This window comes from Falco rusticolus, chromosome 5, assembly GCF_015220075.1.
Source record: "Falco rusticolus isolate bFalRus1 chromosome 5, bFalRus1.pri, whole genome shotgun sequence".
NCBI lineage: Eukaryota > Metazoa > Chordata > Aves > Falconiformes > Falconidae > Falco > Falco rusticolus.
In genome coordinates this window covers 44,528,119-44,551,113 of record NC_051191.1, presented here as the reverse complement: position 1 = coordinate 44,551,113, position 22,995 = coordinate 44,528,119, and the positions used below count along the sequence as shown (strand labels likewise).

Genomic DNA, 22,995 nt, shown 5'->3' with positions numbered 1-22,995 from the left:
AGCTCTTTTCTGTGTGCTCTCTAACAGCAATGACACATAGAAGATTCACTCATTGGCTCATATATCAAGATACATTGTCTCAATTGTTTGTGCCTTTCACAAGATGGCCTTAAAATAGAATTCCAATTCTGATTTATACACAAAAACCTAAAAAATGGTGAAAAATCCTATTTGTAAATAATACTAAAGGTTTTTGGAGAGCCAAGCAGAAAATCCAGCATATAAAAAAAAAAGCTAAAATTAAAAGGAAGACAAACCACAGAAGTTTACACTTACATTTTATTTAACATTCACTTATATATAATATTTGCCTAGTGATAACATCTATCAGTTAAATTGTATTCCGGTACTAGTGAAAGTATGTAAATTTTTTTGTCTTGCAGAAGAAACACTAAAAGGTCAGCAACTGTAATTCAAGGTCAAAATTTCTCCTGATTCTTTTCTTCTTTATACAGGAGCTGGTTTAAAACACTGCTCTGTTTGAGAGCTTTTAGATTGGATATATCTTCACTTACAACAGGGCCATCTTCACTTTGATCTTCAGTTATCAGATCTTCACTGTCCGACAGCGTACACAGGAGTGTATCATTTTCATAGGTAGGAAAATAATACCTGAAAGCAACAAGGCATAATTACTAGATAGTCACATATTTTGTTTGAATCATGCTGAGCATATTTTATGAGATTTGATTTTTAAAAAGGAAAAATGAGAAAGTCTGGTTGTCTAGAATGACACTGAGCAGCATACCCAAAAAAATCAACTGGTGTAGAGGAATTACAGAGGAATGAAAGCAGGTTAATTATCATTGATAACATACAGCTGTGGGCTGGCTTCAGGGGCGGTGGGTTGGCTGATGTGGATTATGTGCAGCTGTGGCTGGTTCCTGCTAAGTAGTTAAATAGGTCTAAGGGGTCTGGAAGAGGAGCACTGGAGGAAGAGACCTGGAAGAAGCAGAGGGAGGAGAGAGCGTGTGCCCTGGATGAAGGAGCAGTCCCAGGAGAAAGAGACAGAAGAGGGCCTGGGTGAGGAGAGGCTGGCTGGAAGAGGAGCCTGGAGAAGGAAGACCCTGGATGCAGCAGAGGCAAGAAGCAGGGTGGATTGGCCTGAAGAGGATGAAGAAACAGCACAGACAGTAGATGAGCTTTTGAAACCTTGTGGGGGATTGATGGCCATGCCGGGGCAAGGTGCAGAAACTACTTATTGAAGTTAACCTGGTATGGGGCAGTAACAGCCTTGTTGCAGCTGGCTAGTTTGTATAGTGCTGCGACAAACTGGCATGTACATCTTAGAAGAGTTGTACAAAAGATTTGGCTACAGACAAGTCCTTCCCTCTATTTCTTCACCTGTATGTTGTCACAACTGAGGCTGCAGATCTAGATTTGTTCCACAACAAATGCTCAACTGAGGTGTTTGAGTTGGAACACTCCCTGTGTTCTACGAGCTATAGCATCATCCCCCAGACCTATTCAGCCTACTTACAATCTGAACCAGTGTTATGTTACACTTTATTTGCTGTGGAGAAAACTAAGTGTAAACAACCAACTTGCTTTGATGCTTTAAGTTAGGCAAACATTATGCATATATTAGACAAGCAAAAGAAGGTGTTAGATTTGGTTCTAGAACCATATGTCCACAGCATATCTTTACTGGCAACAAAACATGTGCTAGATGGCCATCCCAGGCACAAACTGCATCTGTGTGGAGAGCCAACAGCTGGAAGACTTCATGCCTACAACAGGGACATTAAAGATGTCACTGGTGTACAGACTCAATCTTGGTTCCACGAGGAGGGAACGTGGTCTGCACCATGTATGCCTTTCACTGTGTACTGCACAACCGCAAATACAGGCAAAAGACCATTTTGCAAACTTCTCTAGTATGTTGACTTGACAGTGCAGACAAAACCTACAGAGACAGTGCATCCTGGATGCAACCAGAACAGCAGTATCCCATGTTCATTTTAGCTTCAGATAGTACTGAGATCTCTAATTCTGAATAGTTTTCAGACCACTTATTTTATCTGAGCCAGTAAAGCTGGGGAGCTCAGGGTACCTTTGTACTGGCAAAACCCAGAACTTTCACCTGTTTTACAGACATTATCAAGTAACAGTATAAAATGCTGGAAGAAACATGTTTGCACTCACTGTGGTTGATCCCACATAGACCTGGCTGGCAGCAATCTAATGTGCTTGGTCTCTTCCATGTGACTTATCAATCCTTCTTTAGACTGAAATTTCTCCTGGCAGTTGTAACAACGACAATGATGGATTTCTCTTCTGATGAAATTCACTAGCTTTACTTGCCGATAGAAGTTCAGACCTGGGAGAGATGGTAGCAAACAAGCACTTGGGAAACATAAGACTTAATTTACAAATGCTTTCTTGGATTAAGCATAAAGATTGATAAAATTTTCCTGAAGACCAGCACTGCCTGAATGCTGTAACAGCAAATTAACTGAACAAATGCTTTTTCCCAGCTGCAGGGGAGCTAGTCCTTCTTTCAATGTAAAATTTGCACTTTGCTTCCTCTCAGTCTAAACCTCTCTGCTTAATGGCAGGGCTCCTGGAGGAGGTGAGTAGGCTGAGGAGTATCACGGAGTGCGAGAGAGACATACTACTGGAATCACATCTTCCCTGAGACAGGCCTAACAGGCAGACAGGACACATGATACGGAGGATTTCCTATCCTTTCTCTGTCTGGCTGAACATGATGACTTAAGGGATAGGATGCAATAGTGACAAGCCCCTGCCCAGCACAGCAGGAGCATCTCCCCTGCGACTATCACACCTTCCCAGGCCCCCTTGCATAATAAGTATGGGGATCTGCAAGTGGAACCAAACAATAACGAGGACAATGGTTCATCTAGCATGGAGGTGTTGCTGAGGTTTAAGAAAAGTTTCTTTACTGAAAGGGTTGTCAAGCATTGGAACAGGCTGCCTCAGAAGTGGTTGAGTCACCATCCCTGGAGTATTTAAAAGATGTGTAGATGTGGTGCTTAGAGATACGATCTAGTGGTGTGGTGAACTTAGCAGTATTAGGTTTACAGTTGAACTTGATCTTGAAGGTCTTTGCCAACCTCAATGACTCTATTCTACAGCAGAAAGCAAACATTGCCCGAATAAAAATTAGCAAACAAAAAAAATATTCTAACCTGCAAACAAGTATTAACCGGCATAATAGTAGTAGTAAAACTAGTCATAATCACAATATTTTCAGGGCTCCAGCAGCCAGACCTGGGACTCATAAAGTGGGTCTGCAAAAGAATCCGATGTTTTTAAAGAAAATGGCACACATCATTGGCACTTACAACAGTTCCAGAAAAATGAAGTGTTCTTGGCTTTCTTTTTAAGCTGGCAGAAACAGTTTCCATAACAGAAAATATAAATGTCCAAGCAAAAATCAGATTGATAAAGTTGTTTTCCACTGTTCTTGTGATGTGGTTTTCCCCACACTACTGGCAAATGCTGACAGTTACAGCACCTCTTACTCACCATGCTCTGACTTTATTTTAGGAAAGTCAAATCCATGTGATTTCTGAAGGGAAAAAAAGGAAAGAAAAAAATACCTTATTTCCACTATTTCTATTACTCCAAGTCAAAAAGGCTCAGCTTTTCATAGACTGACACAGACATATGCAAACACTAATACATGAAACAAACCCCCAAAAGTTTTGTTTTGTCAGACTTTTGTATTGTGTTAAACTGCAATGCTCCTGCTAAATAGTTTATTAAAACTAAAACGCAGATGTTAAGTTTAATGGTTATTAAATCATCAAGCTGCTATATTAAATGGTTATTATTAAATGGTGTATTAAATCATTGAGCCACTATAATATTAAAGATGCTACCTCTTTATTGTCTGTATCAATCTGTACACTCGCAAGTAATAGCTAGTCATACTCTCAATGTAAAACTTGACTCCTCTCTCTGTTTTAGAGAACAGATGCTGGACACGCATGTAGCACTTTAGTTCTGTGCTAAAGAGGGCATTCTAATGCAGCAGCTGATTTGACCTTAACAAAGATGCTACAATTCTATTTTTTAATTCCAAAGTGATGAAAGAACTGTTATTTGAAACAAGTCTTACCTGCATGTGAAGATAGAGTTTTTCTGTGGTGTCTGCTTGTTGTTCACAGAACAGGCAAACTGCACATACAGGATGCTCTTCCCAGTCAGACCAGTCTCTTATGATTAAGAGTCAAAAAGATTCATTTAAATGTGGAAAAGAGAAGAGACATTTTGTGAAAAGGCCCTTCAGATTCTGCATTCACAGCACTAGAAATACATCCAGAGAAACTGAATACTTTAAAGGAGTGGAAGAGACAGTGTGGATTTATAATTGGATACACAATTTGAACCTGGTTTACAGTCTAACAAAAATTACAGATTCAAGAATAACTGAGCAGTTATTTTTGGGTAAATCCTGTGCAGAGAGGTAGTAAATCCTACTTGAATTTGCCTGCACTAACAAACAGGATCTTAACTTCAGTTTCTAACTGGTTTGGCAAATCATAAAATCATTTAGCTTGGAAAAGACCTTTAATATCAATGAGTTCAACTGTCAACCTAGCACTGCCAAGACCACCACTAAACCATGCCTCATCAAATATTGCATTCAGTGTTTATTTTTATAAGGTCTTTTAAAATTCTTTTTTACCTTTCTAATCGTTCAATATGCCAGCCAAAGACATAATCATCAGGCAGAGTTCACTCTAAGTGTTATTTACTTATTAAATATTATTATTCCTGGAAGAGACACTGATTTATGCTACATTTAGACATGCACACAGAGAATGCATGCACACCAACATGTCCATTTAAATCCCAGTACTGCTGAGAAGTAGAAATATTATTGCAACCAGGTATAATCAAGTAAAATTAAGTTCAAGTCACAGACAGAACCAGGAAGGTCAGGGGCCCTGATACCCACAAATTACTTTCTGCTGATTCAATTCTTTATAGCCAAGGAAGTCACCTCTGTAGTAATCTGAGGGCCAGGACCACAGAAGAATGCAGAGGAGAGGTGGATTTGCCCTCAGTCAGCACTGCTGACAAGTTTCCTTCAAAATCCTGTTTTAATCTCTAGTTGCAACCTTTTTATCAGACTTCTGCATAACATTCCTTTCTCATGCTGACATTTCTGATGCTTAGTCTTGATTTTTAAATGTGAGCAAAACCCGTTCAACTGTTTTTTGGTACAATAGTAAAAAATAACCGATTTTGCCTACATCATTACAAATCCAGAAGGCTCTTGTTTAAGCTCTACGCAAATGAAAAATAGGCTTCTGGTTATGAAATTTGCAGCTCTTGTTGTGAAGTGTCTTTAATGAGAACAATTTGATTTTATTGGCTCAAATGTATTTTAACTGTGTACTAACTATGCATAGCATCTTCCCTGTAACTACTTTCAATAACAATGGTCTTGCAAGTGTTTATAATGGGCACATAAGCAATCCTTACTCTTCTAGGTTATCTAGTAATTCCCGGTCGTCCTCTGACTGCACTTCCTCCCAGGACTTTCCAAATTCCTGGGGAGAAAAAAGAAAAAAAAAATATTTCCTGATTCACATCACATTTTATATATCAACTAAATGAACATCTCAGAAGTCATGATCAACATCTTATTTTGGGTCACTTTGGTATTTCTCTGAGTTAAAGGTATCATGTAACACTGGTTTAGTAATAATTTTAAAATCACAATTTGTTTTGTCCTTTAGTGGGGCATTCCCCACCCTGTGTTTGGGAAGAAGATGATTTGGAGCTTTCAAGAAAACCATCCAAGCTCTGTGTAAAACTAAGAGCGCTGCAACACTACCAAGATGTTCCCAAGGTGGGTATGTTATCACTGTCTCTAGTTTGCAATCACACTTGCTCAATCAAAAATGCTTACCTTGCTCTTCATGCAGCATACGCTGCTTAAACAATGCAGCTATCACACCTGAGACTTAAATTGGCATAGTTACACCGGTCAGTGCTCATACCTTGTACAAGGTTATGTCAGTAAAAATGCACGGTGTAAACTTAGCTAGAGTACTCCAGAAGGCAGCATGAGCCAGGGCATAGATCTCCAAGATAGACTCCGGTTTCTCTTCCATGCTTTTCTCAGATGTGAATGTAAGCACATTTAGTCATGGTGTTCTGTTCTTCCTTTTATTTTTTGTGTTGTTTATATCTTAAAGACCTTCAGCACTAAGCATATAACAATACGTTTGTGCAGCATTCAGCACAATGGCAAGCACTCTCAGCATGACTGCAATATAAATAACAGGCAATAAAAAGCACTCTACTGAAATACCAGGAGTGATCTTTAGCTGGTGTTTTTCTTTCCTCTGATTCTTCTTGCCTTTAAAAATAAACCTGCAAAAACTAACTTGTAATCAAAATCATATTTTTGAATTCATACTTTTGATGGCTGTGAAGGATTCACAAAGATCATAGTTGATAATCTTGTCTCCATTTAAAAAAGGGGAGCTAATAAAAAGATCATTCTTTCATTTACTTCATTCAAATATTCCCTCTAATATATTTAATAACATCCTTACTTACAAGTCTTATTATTGCCTTTATAGTTGTTTGGTAAAAGAAGGAAAAGATATCCATCATTTAACAATTTAATGAGAATTTTAAAATCTGTTACTGTAAATGATAAACAAATGTCTCTAGACAGCTCTAAACATAATGTCATCGTCATATATTACAGAATGAAAATTCAGCGATTAATTCAGTGATGCTACATGGTAGTGTGTAAACTCTCTGAGTTACAGCAGAGACTCATTAATGTCACCATTACTGTGAGATAACATGAAGCCATTAACACCTCTCACCACATGTTCTCCCAGCTGCACACTAGTTTCCTATGGCTGCTAATGTTAACACCTTAATGAGCGGTTAGCAGCTCACAACCACTGCAAAATGAGGATGATTCCATCTAGCTCACAATTTTTCCCCTTACCAGGTTGAAGTATATGTGTGCAAAAGAGTATGCTCAAAACCGCAGCCAATATTAAGCTTCACCTTTCAATTAAAGGTGGAAGGGAAAAACTACTCACAAGCTTTGTTACTGTTGCTGTTTCTTTATGGTGTTTCTGTGGAGAAAGCAGAGAAGGATCTTGCAAGATGTCTCCATTTCCCTCATCTATTTATATTCAGAGGGGGAACAAAAAAGGAAAAGAAAAAGCTAACCAGGTCTTGTATCACTGGAAAATTACACAGTGAATGGATAACTAGGGACGCTGTGATCGAAGTGCCAAGAGACTGAAGCTGACCAACTGGGTGGGAAAGAGTTCTTCAAAACATTCTTGAAGCTCTTTCAAATTTTTTTATGCTTTCTTTTTTTAAAGACATTTCTTCAGTTCTACAGCTTGATGGCATCTGGGACCAAGGGTGCCCAAGGGTTAAGTATTCAGCTTCCCTTGCTCTTTTCACACAAGATGCAAGAGCTCCCAGCAATCATCTCTAGAGATTCCCAAGAAATTCTTAACAAAACCAGAGAAAAAACTAGATTTGACGTTGTTAATAGTTCAAACAGTAGAAAATACATAATTAAAAAACCTGCAGGCCTTGCTATATATCCAAGGAAAACCAACTTCTTTTTTAAATACTTGCTGTGTACCTCACAGAGAAGATGATCGTCTAGAAAAGTGAGGAAAGCATGCAAATGAGTGTGGTTTGATTATTTCCTCTTCCAAAATGAAGTTCAAATGCACAGAGATTAATTGCCCCACCACCAATTTACCTTCTCAACTTGAGCGCAGTTTTAAAGGTTCTACAGGAAGAAGTTCTATGTGCTGCCCTGAGGCAACATACCCCAACTTGGGTAGAAGTGTGGAGATGGGAAAAACTAGAAACGGCAGCTGGTATCTCAAGCAGTTTTCCCAAAAGAGCGGTTACTGAACTAGATGCAAACAGAGTTCCAGGCCTGTGGAGCTCAAAAACTCCAAACAGATGCTGTTTTCCTCTACAAATTTCCTCTCGCCCTTCTTCTCACCTGCCTTACTGTGATCATCCAAATCATTTTATATTGCTGCAAAACACAAGATGCTTTATCACATAGAAGAGATGGTCTTATCCCAACGTTAGCTAATTGACATTGGATGAATTTTAATATGACGTATTCCTCCACGTGGGGGATAAAGGGCTTCCCTTTAGTATTTTACAAAATATGTGTAAGTCAAAACAGGTTATTTACAAATAGTAACCCCCATAACAAAACATTCTTCTCCTGCCCCCAACAGATAATAAAGATGACTTAGGGCAGGGGTCCTCAAACTACGGCCCACGGGCCAGATACGGCCCCCCAGGGTCCTCAATCCGGCCCCCGGTATTTACAGACACCCCCACCGGGGGTTGGGGGGGAAACCAAGCAGCCGCAGGTGACTGCCTGCCACTGCATCCGCACGCCGGCCCCCTGGTTAAAAAGTTTGAGGACCCCTGATAGGGCTTGCCAATAAGGAGAAAACATCTTTCTATCTTTGAAGAAAAGTAAAGGCTTTATGAAGCAAGTTTTCTAGTAAGTAATAGGTGCCATTTTTCAGCTGTCTAGCTTAGTCATAAGTGCATTCATTATAGTGATGTTACATTACTACAGATATATGCCATTAGTCAATTTCAAAATAAACATCTGTGCTTCCTAGGAAGGATACTCTATATGAAGTGCTGCTGGTAACAATCAGGTGAACATAGAAGGAAAGGCCCTGTCAGTCTCGGCCTGCCTCTGTTCCTTGGGCTGGGATAAGAGAGTTTTAATACTGCCTTCTGTTCTTCTAGGGCCTCCAGCAGGCACCATGGACTACAGGTTCTTCCCTCCCCATTTTAACTGGCTCTTTGTGCAAAGTGAGTCATGAGGCCACAGGCTACCGCAGGCACAGAAATGAGCAAACCAGGTTAGAAGTGTTTTTGGAAAAAAGAAAAATAAGGTGGCCTACCTATATATCTTGGATACGTTGTGGCTCAGTTCTTCAACCTCTACTATCAGTTGGTCTCTTTAAACTTATACTTCAAGCTCTTCCAAACAGGATTGCTATAATCTTCCATGCTTACACAATACCGAAAAAAGACCTCCAAATCCACTAGGGAAGAGACCCCACTGCCTTTCAAGTAATCTGCATTATTGCAAAACTCCCACTTTAATTTAATGTAACTGTTTAATAATAAATTTTGATACTTGTTTGTGAAAGAAATCTATCACACACGTGACAAAAAAAAAAAGCTTCCACTCTTACTAAAGATCACATGTGATCTTAACACTAACCTGTGAGCAACAGAACAACAGAAATCAATGATATGGGGGTAGACAAATCAAAGCAGCTTGCAGGTCATGACAGAAGTCATATAAAGTCTCAGAATACCAAACTACTTATGAAGTAATTTGCACTTATTTGTAATATGCCAAATTCAAAATTTAGGAAAGGGAATTACTAACACACATACATAAAATGTAAATTACGTTACCAAAACAGATTCTTACAACTGTACTAAAAACACAAGTGAAGACAAAGGCAGAAAGGAGGGAAAGGAAGAAGACAGGCAAGCCTACTGCTCTAAATGAAATCAATGGGATCTCTGCCATCAGCTTAAAAACACAAGTAAGAACTGGCCAGAAGATCATGAGGCAATTCAGCAGACATTCTCAGGACATCTGAACAAAAAGCTCTTAAAACCTCTCAGTACAAAAGGCACAAAATGAAGGAAACCACCAGTTCCAGTTTTATAAGACTATTTTACACAGTGCTTGGTAAATATAATATGTTATAGAAAAATATAAGAAAAGGACAGTAATGTCTGTAAAATGGTTGTAATAAAGAACTATCCATTTAAATAGTGTAAGATCCAGCTGCTGATAGAAAAGCTTTATGGTGCACATCCTAAAAGTAAAGTGTGTAAGACTGTGATAATATTGATGCTTATCATTAGAGACCTACTTAGTCTTAGTCTTTTTATGATGAAAACAAACTTGATCAAACTGGCATATAGAAAGATCTTTGTTACACTCTCAAAATTCAAACTCTTCTGTGGAAACACACAAAAAATAGATAAATTGTATGCCTACATCTTTAGGTCAAAGTGAATCAAGTAGTAAATTCTGTCATTTCAGAAAAGATACATAATCTATGTCTGTGACATCATATAATTCCCCTGAACATTTAGAGCAATGTGAAGCACAGATCTTTAAGACTCATTGAGAAGTAGACTGACAGTACACATTATAAAAAACACCTCTAGTAACTTGTAAGATGCTAGGAGAGGGGATCTAAAATCACTACAAGTCATTACAGAGAGCAGACCTTGCATAGCGTCTAGAATTCACGGAATATAGACTCAGCTTGAAAAATAAGCATCCTATCACATTAATATAATCTACTGTAAACTACATATGTGCAGTAGAGAATAACAATGTAATTTCTCCTTACATGTAAGGACCAATCTACTGAACCTCCAGCGATCAAATTATAAAGTTCTTCCTTTTAATCTTTTTCTCCTTTGTGCAAAAATAAAGGGTTTTCCAAAGGCTACTTGGAAAGCAAACACTCTACTATGTAGGAAATAGCCTAAAAATTTCATGTTAATGAAAATATAATCTCATGCAACATTAGTGTGCAAATGCACATTTTATAGTGAAGTATTTCATAAGTGTTTAAGACAGAAGTTTTAGTCTGTTATTAATCTTTTATTCCCCCCCAATCCTTTCTTTAAAAGAAGAAAAGTCAGCAATTCTGATATGGCTACAGTTTGAAGGGTCAGAAAGACAGTAGAAACAGTCCACTGAGTGGAATGTGGTGAAAGACAACTGAAAATGTGTAGAAAGAAAATATGCCTGTAGCAGAGCACATAAAGCCAGACAAAGAACTGTGATCATTCACAGTATGTCCCAGAAGCAGCACTGGCAGCATGCTGGTACAAACTTTGCACATGTAGACCTCCTGCCCAGTTTTAAACTTTTTGGTGGTTTGGCATATGTTACTTGAATGGTATTTACCAAACTCTGTAACAGCAAGGACCTGAAAAATACACCTCTTAAATGATACTGCTAATTGATCAATACCTGAATTGGTTCAGGCTGGCAGAAGAAGTTACTCTGCAACGTTGTGCCCAGAATACTGGCGATGTCTAGAGATGCCCAAGTCCCTGACTTGAGCACTGTCCTGTGATTGCCCATACTGTGTGAAAGTTTGCATGTTCTGCACTACCCAGACAATGCCTGGATGTTGTTTGGGAAGCACACAGGCCACAGACCATTCTCACTAGTCAGTGTGGACAAAGCCACCAGTTTTGGAGACACTGGAGAGAGTGGGAAAAGAGGTTAGGTATATGAATATTAGTCTTGCTGATATATTTACTTTGGCATATTCTGCTTATTAACATGACACAGCCACTGTGGCTGCACTGATGTTATGAACTCCCTGCATGTATCTCAGGTTTCTGAAGGAGTATCACATGCTTCTGGGCAGTCATCTAACTCAATTTCCTGATCAAAGCTGGGACAGATTAAAATCTGAACAATGAATGCAAATTAGAGACAGAAGGTAATTTAAAGAGGATGCCAAGTTCTGAAAACAAGATTATCTCCAAGACTAGCAGAGAAGAACACACTATTAAAAACACTTAAAACAACTACAACATTAAATTCAAGTCTGTTAACTTGCAAGGAAGAAGAGAATGCTCAATTCTGTTGTGGAGCTGAGAACATCTACCCTGCAGTACTTAACTTGTTCTCCACTGTGCAGCAAGTACAGGTCAGTTTTTAAAGCAGTGATATCTGAGTATCTATAAAAGAGAATATAGGTCTCAGATCACTGATTTTTGGAAGGAAAGTATACAGGATAACAGAGAGAATTCATTCCATCTTGGGTAGAAGGGATTTGGCAGAGCATTAAATGTACAACTTTTTGATCTTACCATTAGAGTAAAACCTAGGGAGAGAAATCAAAGGGAAACAGTAAGTAAAACAGCCAGGGATGCTTATTTATAACCTGGGTATTAACACATATAGAAGGCACAAAGACTAGTTCAGGTGAAATATAGTTATTTCTGGGACAGAATGTAGCAGCTTTTGAAGCACGTCCTACATTCGTAAGTTGAAGACAGTAAGTGAAAATCTGTTCCACACACATGCATACACACTCTCAAAGGTATGAGATAAAAAATATTAATACTTAGCAACATACACCTACCTGGAGGGCAAAACCAAACACTTTTTCTTTCATCTATGTAATTTTCATTTCCCCCCTCTTCGCATTTAATTTATACTCTGAAGAGCACTTCCAGCTTAAGGTTTGTAGAAAACAAGCTCAAAGCAAATAGCATTCAAGTTAGACCTCCATTTACTGTTACTTTATCTCATTTTCCCTTCTGGTTATTAAAGCAGAGACTGAGCACTAATGACATGATGATTAGTATCTCTTCAAGCTACATTCTTGCATCTCTCAAAATCAATTCTCAACAACAAATATTTACTATTCCTTAGTTTAAAAATTATTCAGAATATCAGACCACAAATGAACATATTTCTTAAGAGTCCTTCACTTGATTTTTGACCTTTGTACTAATTGCTGGTTTGGAATTACTCACTTTCAACAAGACATTGTCTGTATCTCTTTAGTCAATTCACTAGTTATTCATGGAACCACTTACCAAGTAATTAATGACATAAAATTTGTCATATTCTTTGTTTTTGGCATTGATTCTGCGATGCTGCTTCTTTCTCATGTGATCTTTAAGCGTGTTTTTGTCTCTGAAGACTTTTTCACAGTATAAACACTGCAAACTAAGATAGAAAGATAAACAGGGCGACATATTAAAATGAAAATAGTAACAGGTAATTTCCTTAAATAAGCTGGAGATACAGACAGTTAAGATTAATCCCAAGCATGTGAGAGCAAGTTAAATGAGAAATACAGTTTAGTTAAAAAAAAAAAAGTCCAAGATAATCTTAGATCACGGTAGAGTCAATCAAACACAGAGATGAAAAAAATGACATAAAATGAAAATACAGGTAATAAAAAAGTTTACTGTTCACCCCACATGCAAAGTGGGAGAGAAGTCTGATTGCCCAAAATTGACCTACCAGGCCATGGGAAGGTCAACGTGAACTCTTAACTCAGCATGCACTTATACTGGCATGTAATCCACCAGTAACTGTTTCTTTGTAATTTAGACTGAAACTCCCTGAACTCTCAATGTGCTAAATATCTTAAAAAAGAATTTAAAATAGCTAAACTGAAAGTTTTATACTTCTAGCTCAACAGTGAGGTTAAATGAAAGTTTTCCAGGGTGATCGATGGGTTTTGAAATCCTGAGAAATAAAATTTATTAAACAAATTCATATGTACACGTGTGTGTATATATATTAATTTTTTTCACATTTATGTATATACATACATACATATATGTACATACATATATACCTAGACGTGCTTATATATATACACATTACTTGAGTATACTCGCTGTCTTAAATTCTCTGTTACAAGTACTACAAAATAATTGTTCTCTCCACTAAAGTTTCAGCTGACACCTGAAAGTTGAGCTTATAAAGCATTAAATGAAGTCTCTTGACTCAGACTGCCTATGAGGACAGCAATCTGCATTTCAGCCTAAATAGACAATTCTCCCTGAAATAGATGATGGTCATTTTTTTCTGGCAGAGAGGTAGCTGAGCCCGGAGCTTACAGGAACATCCTTGTTTAATGGATGCAGGTCTTGACCCTCTAGTTAGCCAAGGTGTTAAAATATTTTTCTTCTAAGTGATGGCTTAGATATCTTACCAACATGTAGACAGTTTCTTGGGCTGTTTGAAAAAATTATCTCCACAGGGGTGGGGGGGCAGTGGGGAAACCCCCTAGAAAGTAATTTCTCATGAAATAAAAACTTTGTAACTGTGGCATTATTATCTTTGTATTGGAGGTGTTGGTGAGCAGGAAGAATGATTTGATGGGAGGTATAAACAACCACACTTTAAGACATAAACCCCAGGGATATAAAAAAAAATGCAGTGGTTTTGAATTAAAATTATAGCTTTTTTTTTCCTTTACTTACAAATGGAAACATGCCTGATTGTACAGTCAGAAGGAATTTTAGCAGTGTCTAGGTCATCCCTTTCCCAGGGGTTTAAGATACAGATGTTGAAGAAGAAAATTATTTTCTTATTCAAGCGTCTGACCCCATAAAAAAGATTAATATTATACCTACAAGGTCTGTACTACACCCTGTAAACCCTCATACTCCTTCAGCAAAGGTGCATCCAGATTCCCCTTAGCTCTTGTGTGTGGAGCAAGATTCTCAGTAGTTTTTTGATTTCCAAGAACTGCTGTAATATTTAAGCTTACTATTAAGGAAGTTTTGAATTCTCCTTGTGCTTGCAGCCTCAAAATCTGAATACTGCCCTGCTGGTGAATGATAGGTCCGATGGCAGAATATGTCTATGAATTTTAATATCTGCTTTGCTCCACCTGCTAACAACAAAGTGTTTGGTCTACTTCTGAAAAGCATTCCCAGGGAGAGCACGTAATGCTTTCCCTCACCATACACAACAGTCACGCTATTTGACTGAAGCAAGATTTTTCTCCTCTTAATAATACTTTCGGGTACTTTTCTACTAGCATATCTACTTAGTCTGTTCTTAGCAGTAAGAGGAGTGGCCTTTCACTACTTCAGAAGCAATTTCAGCATGCGTATTAATGACAGAGAGGACTGGCTCTGTGAAACCTCCATCTAAATGAAAGCCTCAGGTCCTACTTGTAAATTGTAAAGCTACAATTTATCAGTGAGGATGGTAACTCAGTGCACTAGGCAACACCAATGATAACATAAAAGGCATTCTTAATACATCTTCATTTTTGGAAAAAGTTAACATGTATTTATTGTGACTGCACATTCTTTGCCAGGACAAAGACTAAATTAGAGAGCGCTGTTGCCTTTTGTGTCTTTTGAATCTCTTCCCTGCTCCCCTGCCTTAGATGTACAAACCAATGGATCCTAAATTTACTTGAAAGAATATTTAATCTAATTTCCATACCACAATTTTCACAAAGCCCAGAGTTCTGTGGCTTTTCATAACTAAGCCTAAGATTTAGGCAAATTACTCCCACAGTTTTTTATTACTAGATTGTACTAAAATCTAATAAACTTGTTAAAGCCACAGTTTTGCTCTTAAGTTAATTTTCTGTTAGAGCCCAATTTATATTTGCAGCATACTTCAAATTGTCCCATTTAAAAAACCCATAAAGGGCACTTAGATACTTGCAAAGAAATCTCAAAGTGAAGAGTTTCCTGCTCTTTGCTACCCAATTTCTTCTCCCAAATTCCCTTTTTAACTTCTTCAGTCATCTCAGGTTTATGTGTTTCTGAGGCAGCATATACATTGGCTTTCCCTTTCTACTCTGGGATGTACTCTGTAAGTGGTAGAGAAGGGAGACACCAAACATCCCATGCTATTGATATACAGGGACAAACAAAGATTGGCATAAGAACTTTGTAATCAGTGATTAAAGAGATGTTTAGCAAAAAGATTGTTATGATGAGAAAGAAGAATATTAATTCTAACTGTTATGAGAAAAAGGGAAGTGTTGTCATTGAAGTCAACGGAAACCATGCCATGCATAAGAACTGAAGCACTGCATGTGACTCCAGTTTTCCAGCAAATTCATGCAAATTGTTATGAATCTCCTTTCAGTAAGTCAAGAAAAGCCTTCTAAGAGCACTCACAATAAATTTACATTGACTCTTTGTTTCTTCTTAACTAACCATGAATGTTGAATTAATTTTAACCAACTTATTTCCAAGGTTAAAAGAAATATGATCTAAGTCGATTAAAACAAAAACCTACTTACTTGTCAAGCTTCCCCTGTAACACAGCCAAAAATTCATAACAATTCACAATGTTATCTGGCAGCCCAATGTTAAAAGCATGCTCTCTTGCCATATGATTGAGAAGGACAGATCTACAAAACACATTCAAAAAGAACATTACATATTTTGGATACATATAAGAATTACTCAATTGGTGACTTGAAGTACACCAACTGCTCTAAAAATGCATAAAAGCCAACATTAAATAAAAAATAATAGTGTTGCTCCACTGCTAGAAAGAAAGAATGCAACTTTATAGGAAGTTTTCAATTTCAGCTCTGCTGAATATTCAGTAACATTTCAACTGCTTAATCCGCATGCATGACATACAATTTTAAACAAAAATTACAATATAGTTTATTTTGATCCTCACTGTTAGCAAAGTTCATTTATTAACTTGAATAAGCAAATCACATGTTTCAAACAATCATCTTGAGAAACATTTTAAAAAGTCATTTGGCAGTTTTTTCTATGCTGGTTAGCAAAGCAGAAATACTTGGATGTGATACACTTTTACATCAATATTGCTTCACATGGCAATAGCAACACAAGCAGCACTCAAAAGTACACATAGACAAACAAAATGGATATTCAAATAAGATGTTTTTCTAATAGAGATATACTGGTTAATTCCTTAGGTAGCCAACACCTCTATATGCCTCAGCTTCTGCTTTTGCGGACTAGAGATAATATGCAGGTGTTGACACTGCTAAGCCTTGCTTTCATCACACTTCAGGCGTGATTTTCAAACAATGTATTCTACCTGTCAGACCCAAAAGTAAGCAGAGGATGAAGTTTTTGGGGGCTGAATGATGTGAGCTTCACTGTACTAGGCAGTAAAGAGAAAGGGCACTCGCACAGCATTGGGATGACCTGGAGACACATGACCCTGGGTTCTTCTACCTATCTAGAGCACCAGAACTATCCATGCAAACAGACATTCAGGGATAAGACTCAGTCTCTCCAGATGAAACTCACTTACTGTGTATAAACAAAGTTTCTTTGGAGCAAGCACTTAAATGCAATTCCTCGCACTTGACTGATGCTGCAAAGCACTCCATTCTTTAATTTTCCTCTCCTCTTTTTCATTTGATATTCAAATTCACACTGGTTTGGTGAGTTTTAAATAGGAAAATATGTAACTGAATAGAAATATTTTTTAACAGCCACACTGGCTTAAACAGCTCTCCTTGCCACTAATACAACTGCTGAAAAACTCTCTCTCTCTTTAAAACGGGTCAGTTCCCAACTCCAGCTTACTGTGTAGTATAAGAAGTTGTATTGGAATAAATAAAGGATTGAGAAGTAGGACAGGTCTGTTTAAAATGGCATTGCAGTTGAAATACTTAAACTGTACCTTAGACTTATTTCTATCTTCTGAGTCCTACCATTAGGAACTGGTTCAATGACATTAAAACCATAAACAAAGATGATGATATGAAAGAACAAAGATGAAAGATATGAAAAAAATAAACCAAAAGCAAACAGGTCAAGAAACAAACCTGTTTCCTGTGAATTCTTGATCGCAGAACATACACATACTATGAAAACTTGTGTCATATCTCTCTCGCTGTTGCTGTTCTAGAACTTCTCTCTATGAAAAGAAACAGATACAGTTATTCAGATGAAAAACAAGAATCATTCCACCACATAGGCTTATTATACCTCTGTCCTTACTGGTAACAACGAACATATAAATTTAAATGTGCTGCTGACACAAACCAGGTGTTAGTATTTTTTGAGGGTGGGTTCTTAGAAAAATTGCAAGTTTTTTCAAAGGTAGTATGTGCTCCAGTCAAATTCCAGTAAAATTCTCCTAACATTATACAAGATGCATGGAAAGAAATACAATCCACAATGAGATTTTATGTAGCTATTTAAATTATTCTATATATAACATATCAGCTTATTGTTTCTACTTATGGTTCAGATTTACCTCTGGTATTAGTGTGCAAGTTTATGGGTAACCACATAATGCCCAGTGGAACGATAAACTCAATTTTACACGGCTAACTGCAGGCAACCCAGAGGACAACTTCATAATACGGGACCGATGACAAAAGCCCTGGCAGTTTCTGCAAGGCGCTATGGCACATACTAAACCCAGAGAAAAGGAGAAGCTGATTGCCTTCATTGCTGGCCCTGTTTAACGTAGAGCAACAGGCTAGGCTAGGCACTTTACAACGCCTGACACCATTTTCCTAACAACAACAAAATCCCACAGCAGGCGATTTTCTCTGGTGCTGTAACAGCAGCAGTGTAGTTATACTGTGGAGTTACTATGCACTTCAGATGCAAAGGCTGTAATGATCCGAGACATGGGAGAATTGGTGTTTGGATTAAACCAGCATATTTTCAGCCCAGCAGTACACTGTCTTACACTTGCGTTTGGAGTACTGGTAACTGGTAAAGGATTTATTTTCTGTGTAACGTAGAGGTGCCAATGCCTGCTTTCTGACATTCGGGATCCTGACTGAATTTCTTGAAGAATTTCTTGATCTCTTTATCTCCTTGGAACCTGCAATGGTGGAGCTTTGTGTTTCTCACCTACCTCTTTAGTTAACTCTTCTGTGTGGATTAAAGCCCAAATTTGCCCATAGTCTATACCTGAATTCACACTCAGCTATATCTGTTGAACATGCTCCACAGAAGGTAGAAAGAAAAGAAAAAATGAAAGAAAAAAACCCAGAAGGAGAAAAAAGAAAGGAAAAAATGACTGCACCTCCCAAACCCCAGGGAGGGGAGGAAGGCTTCAGCTATTGTCACTACAGGCTCAAGCGTGTCCTGCAGCACGGATGGGCTGGTGTGGGCCCACCATGCCACATCCTGCTGCCCACTGAGAGATGCCAGGAGGCTGATATTGGGCATATAAATGTGTTGGTTTCTCTTCCACAAGCACAGCATGCCACAGCTGCATTACCTGGGCCTAGGGCCAGGGGCTGCTGTGGGGGGCAGCGCGCCGTGCCACAGCCCATCCTAGGGACGGTATTTAACCACACCATTTGGGAGCTGTAGCCATTGCACATCAGCTAAGAGTCTGTTACCCTGAAAATGCAGATCCTGGGGCTTTTTTGTTTGTTTTTATACTACAGCATGTGTACTTTATGTTGAAATTATGCTCTGCAGCATCTACTCAAATTTTAGACCATATCCACTCACGTCCTGCTGCGTTATGCAAAACACAGACTGACAGAAATATGGATTCCTATTTTTCAGGAATGACTCTGTAAAGAGATAATGGAGCATAACACATTTTGTGAGAGCCCTTTAGCAGAGATGCAATTAAGTAAGGATATCTGCCTGCTCCACACGGGCAGAGAACATCCCACAGCACGTCAGCAAGAGCTGGGGCGCGCTCTGGTACTCACAGCTGTCACCCCCCTCCACTCAGCGGCATGTCCGATCCTGTTGGGCTAACCTTGGATATGAAAGCGTCTGTGTGTAGTTTATATGCTTTTTAAAACACCCTAGAAATTATCTAAAAGGCAATCAAAAGATACTGTGTACAATTCAAACATTAAGACAGCAAGGGTGTAAACACCCTCACCCTTCCATTAATGACAGTCCAACGTAGCTTCCTAATTGTACTCTACTTGGAGAGGAAAAAATGTTCTGCGATACTTGGCTGCCTAACTCCAGATTCCCAACTCACACAAACTGTTTACTGTATCCCTGGTGAGCTGCTGCTCCCACTTATGCCTGAGGGGGAAGAAGAAGTGCACTGTATCCCCTGCGCAGATGGTGCTCCTGCTACTCTGCTCTCTCACCCTTCCCGTTTCCCCCTACACCAGAATGCCTGGCAATTGGGAAGCTTTGACTAACGTAGCATCGTTGCTTTATCAACTTACTTAATAGAGTTTAAAAAAAACTTTCCAAGGTAGACACTCCTTTTACCTGTTGACATCCTTCATTGCTAGAGGGAACTCTCCAAGCCAGAAAGCAAACCCAGCACTTGCACAGGTGAGGAACTGAAAGCACTGGTTCAAGTCAAGTACAGTAAGACCAAGAGGGGCTGTTCTTTCCCACAGACATTTCCAACACTCCGCTTTGTTGCTGGGACTCTGAAGGGAGAACAGCAATTACAATAACTTGTATAAAGCTTTAGAGATTTTTCTGGGTGGAGGCTTTCAGCTGGTAATGAAAGTCAAGCTCCAGCTGATGTTATGAGGCAGGAAATCAGTAATTTACTTTAGTACCTGCACCAGTTTCCAAGCCCTTTGAATTTCTGGGGATGTTACCATTAATTTATGGTTAATACTAAGACAGAAATGCCAAAAGCATTTCAGCCCTGAAGATTTTCCAGAACTCTTTTAGGATACTGTGTCATATCGAAGTGTCAGAGAATGAGAAGGCAAAGTCACTTGAGGAAAAAGCACATATATTATTTTTATTTTTCCATAATGAATAAAAAATTAAGCATAGACAGAAAAGGTAATCCAAAACACTATAAGAAAGTGTTTATACTAGGATGATCATCTTTAAATACACCAGCACACTAAACTGATAATACAAAAGAAATTTGATCATTTGCACGACAATTTGTAACTTGGAGTCTAGAAAAATGTCCCACACATTCACGATGCTCAGCTTGGGGTTGTGAGGAGTTCAGACTTTCTCTTAGGAGGTGGTAATTTAAAAAGTGCCTGGAAAAAAATGTGCCTGTTCCTCTCCTGGGAATCAATATTTTGGAATAAATTACCTGTTTTTTTCCAGAAGCGCTTAAGCAATATGCATCAGCAAGAATCCACACTGATAATCAGTATAAGATGAAAAATGCATACTTGCAGCTAGTAAGCACTTTTCTCTAAACAATTACTTTGTCTCTGGTCTATAGCTCAAGAGATACTCAAGACATAAAAAATGCCTTCAAAAAGCAAGGCTAAAAACTAACTCCTTGAATGTCAAAAAGTCATGGACTCAGGACAGTTGGTTTTATGGCATATGAGATTTTTCTGATACTGTAATTCCTGTTATCCTTCCCTCCAACAGACACTGTATCCCAGGTGCTAAACTATCTTTCTTTATTGCTGGCAGGCCATTACTTTTTTTTTTTTTTTTTTGTCATAAACCCCTTTACAAACGAGGCTCTCATAAATAATTTACATAGCTATTTAAAAGCATGGCTTGGATCACTGACATAGAACAACCATTCACAACTAGTACTCAACACAAGTTTTGCTGCTTCCAACTTGAAGAAAGAATTGGTGGTCAAAATTTTGCCTGTTTTTTTCCAACTATGTCAGTTGGTCTGACAAAAAAAGTATTACTTCACCCTCCAAACCTGGCCCGTTTTATAATCACAGCACTTCTGACAGATAAGAAATTAAGACAGAAAGTATTCTCTAGTGTTAAGATAGAGGCAGATTGCACTCTGCAGTTGGGGACAAGATCATACAGTGAATCTGTGACTGTAGTGAGACCTGAACTTATCATTCCTCACTCCAGGAAGCTGCTTGTGCAGTGGAGGATAGATTCTGCAGCTCAGTCTGTAAAACAGAGCTAACAGCTGTATATATCTTTCTTCTTTTTTAAGATGTTCAGGACCAAAACCAACCAAACAAAAAATTACTGCCATAAGCCCTGACAATGCAAAGTCCAAAGCCTCTGTTCCAAAGACATAAGCATACAAGTGCTCTCAACTTTAAGTACTGTGTTTCAGTACTGGCTGCACTGGGGCAACAGCATTTTGTAGTTTGGTGTTCTTGTTGCCATCTACCTTGCCAGTTCTGGTCCTTTGCTCTCATCCTCTCTAGGCAAAGAGATTAGAAAGACAGTACATTATACAAATGATCGCTTGAGAGAAGTTCCAAGGAAAGCTACTTTGAGTGCTCAGTCACACTGTTGTGAGGAGTGTGTAATCACAGGACACATTCCTTCTGTTATGGTAACGGACTCAATACCACTGAAATCAGAGTGTATGCCTGGGAAATGAGGTATTACCAGCGACAGAAATGTGAGTATGAATTTGGATCTAAATAAAGTAAGCTAGATCTTCAAAATAAGAATATGTATTTTATCAAGCTCTCCTAGGTGATCTCGCAAACACACAGCATGTATCTTAAGTTGTAGTTCCTTCCAATTTAAGTAAGAGTTACATTTCCCTGCTGAGTGCTCACAGAAACTAGCTATTGCTGTAGGCAAAGGAAGCAAGTGAAACAGATACTGGTTTAAGTACAAAACAAAACGAAAAAATCATGCTTACAGATCACAAGAAGCTGCTTATAGACTTTCTGGCAATAAAACAAACCAGCAAAGTACACTGAGACAAGGAATAGGACTGGTGACACCTGAGATGCACTACCACCTCTAAAAACTTGCCAAGCACATTATTTGACAACTATGTACACTGTTAGGATAAACTACTTTTGAAGTAAGACAACTACATTTGGTTTTGTGTCCAGTTTTCTCAAAGACTGACTGATGAGCTTTAGATTGTGCTCATACTGCTAAATAGGAAAAATATTTATAAAGCGTCATGGTATCAGAAACTTCATGTCTCTGTAAAGACCTGAAGTCTTATCTGTATATCAATAACCTGTCTCCTAACTTCCTTAATCAACTTATCTCCTTACTAATTGCTATATTCAGCTCTCCCACTTCAAACAGTACTCTATTGCCTCTTGAGTATAAAAACCCCCAAAACTTCTGATTCTGTAATCATTATCATGTCCTCTCCAACGTTCTCTCAAGAATTATTTTTAAGGGTACCGTGACACTGATGTAGAAGACACTCTTACACCTTGTTCAGGAAGCTGAGTCAATTAAGAAAGGAAGAATTTCACGATATGATGAAAACTAAGTAATTGCAAAGATGTATAAAAGAAAGAGTGTTGTAGTTACAGTAGACATGTATCACAGGCTGCCAAACTGAAGCAGGAGAAAGATTAAGTTTGTCTGAAGTAAGACTATCAAAAGAAGATGGAAACAGGCTAACACAGTAAAATGGAATAGCAAAAAACCAACTTCCCCCACACCCAATTAGAAATAAACAGCAAAGAAAAGCAGAGATCCATTACTTAATGTATGAAGAGACAGAACACAGACAAAAGAGGAATGCTTGTAACATTCAGGGCTTCAGTCTTTGCAGAAAAGGTTAGTTATGTCACAACCATTAATTAAGAGCATTTAAAACAAAAGTAACGGAACCAT

The 22,995-nt window shown here is 38.3% G+C and overlaps 1 protein-coding gene across 3 annotated transcripts in view; it reads right to left on the bottom strand.

Annotated features, from left to right (window-relative positions):
- Positions 1–261: 261 nt before the first annotated feature.
- ZNF277 (zinc finger protein 277) overlaps positions 262–22,995 on the bottom strand; it is a 54,823-nt gene continuing 32,089 nt past the window's right edge. For all 3 annotated transcript variants that reach the window (XM_037389436.1, XM_037389437.1, XM_037389438.1), the window contains 8 exons: positions 17,349–17,440; positions 15,828–15,938; positions 12,631–12,763; positions 5,461–5,528; positions 4,088–4,184; positions 3,493–3,535; positions 2,146–2,320; positions 262–612 (listed from right to left, as the gene is read on the bottom strand). In XM_037389436.1, coding sequence (XP_037245333.1) covers positions 420–612; positions 2,146–2,320; positions 3,493–3,535; positions 4,088–4,184; positions 5,461–5,528; positions 12,631–12,763; positions 15,828–15,938; positions 17,349–17,440 — 912 coding nt within the window. In that variant the 3' untranslated portion in view covers positions 262–419. The remainder of the gene's footprint in view (positions 613–2,145; positions 2,321–3,492; positions 3,536–4,087; positions 4,185–5,460; positions 5,529–12,630; positions 12,764–15,827; positions 15,939–17,348; positions 17,441–22,995) is intronic.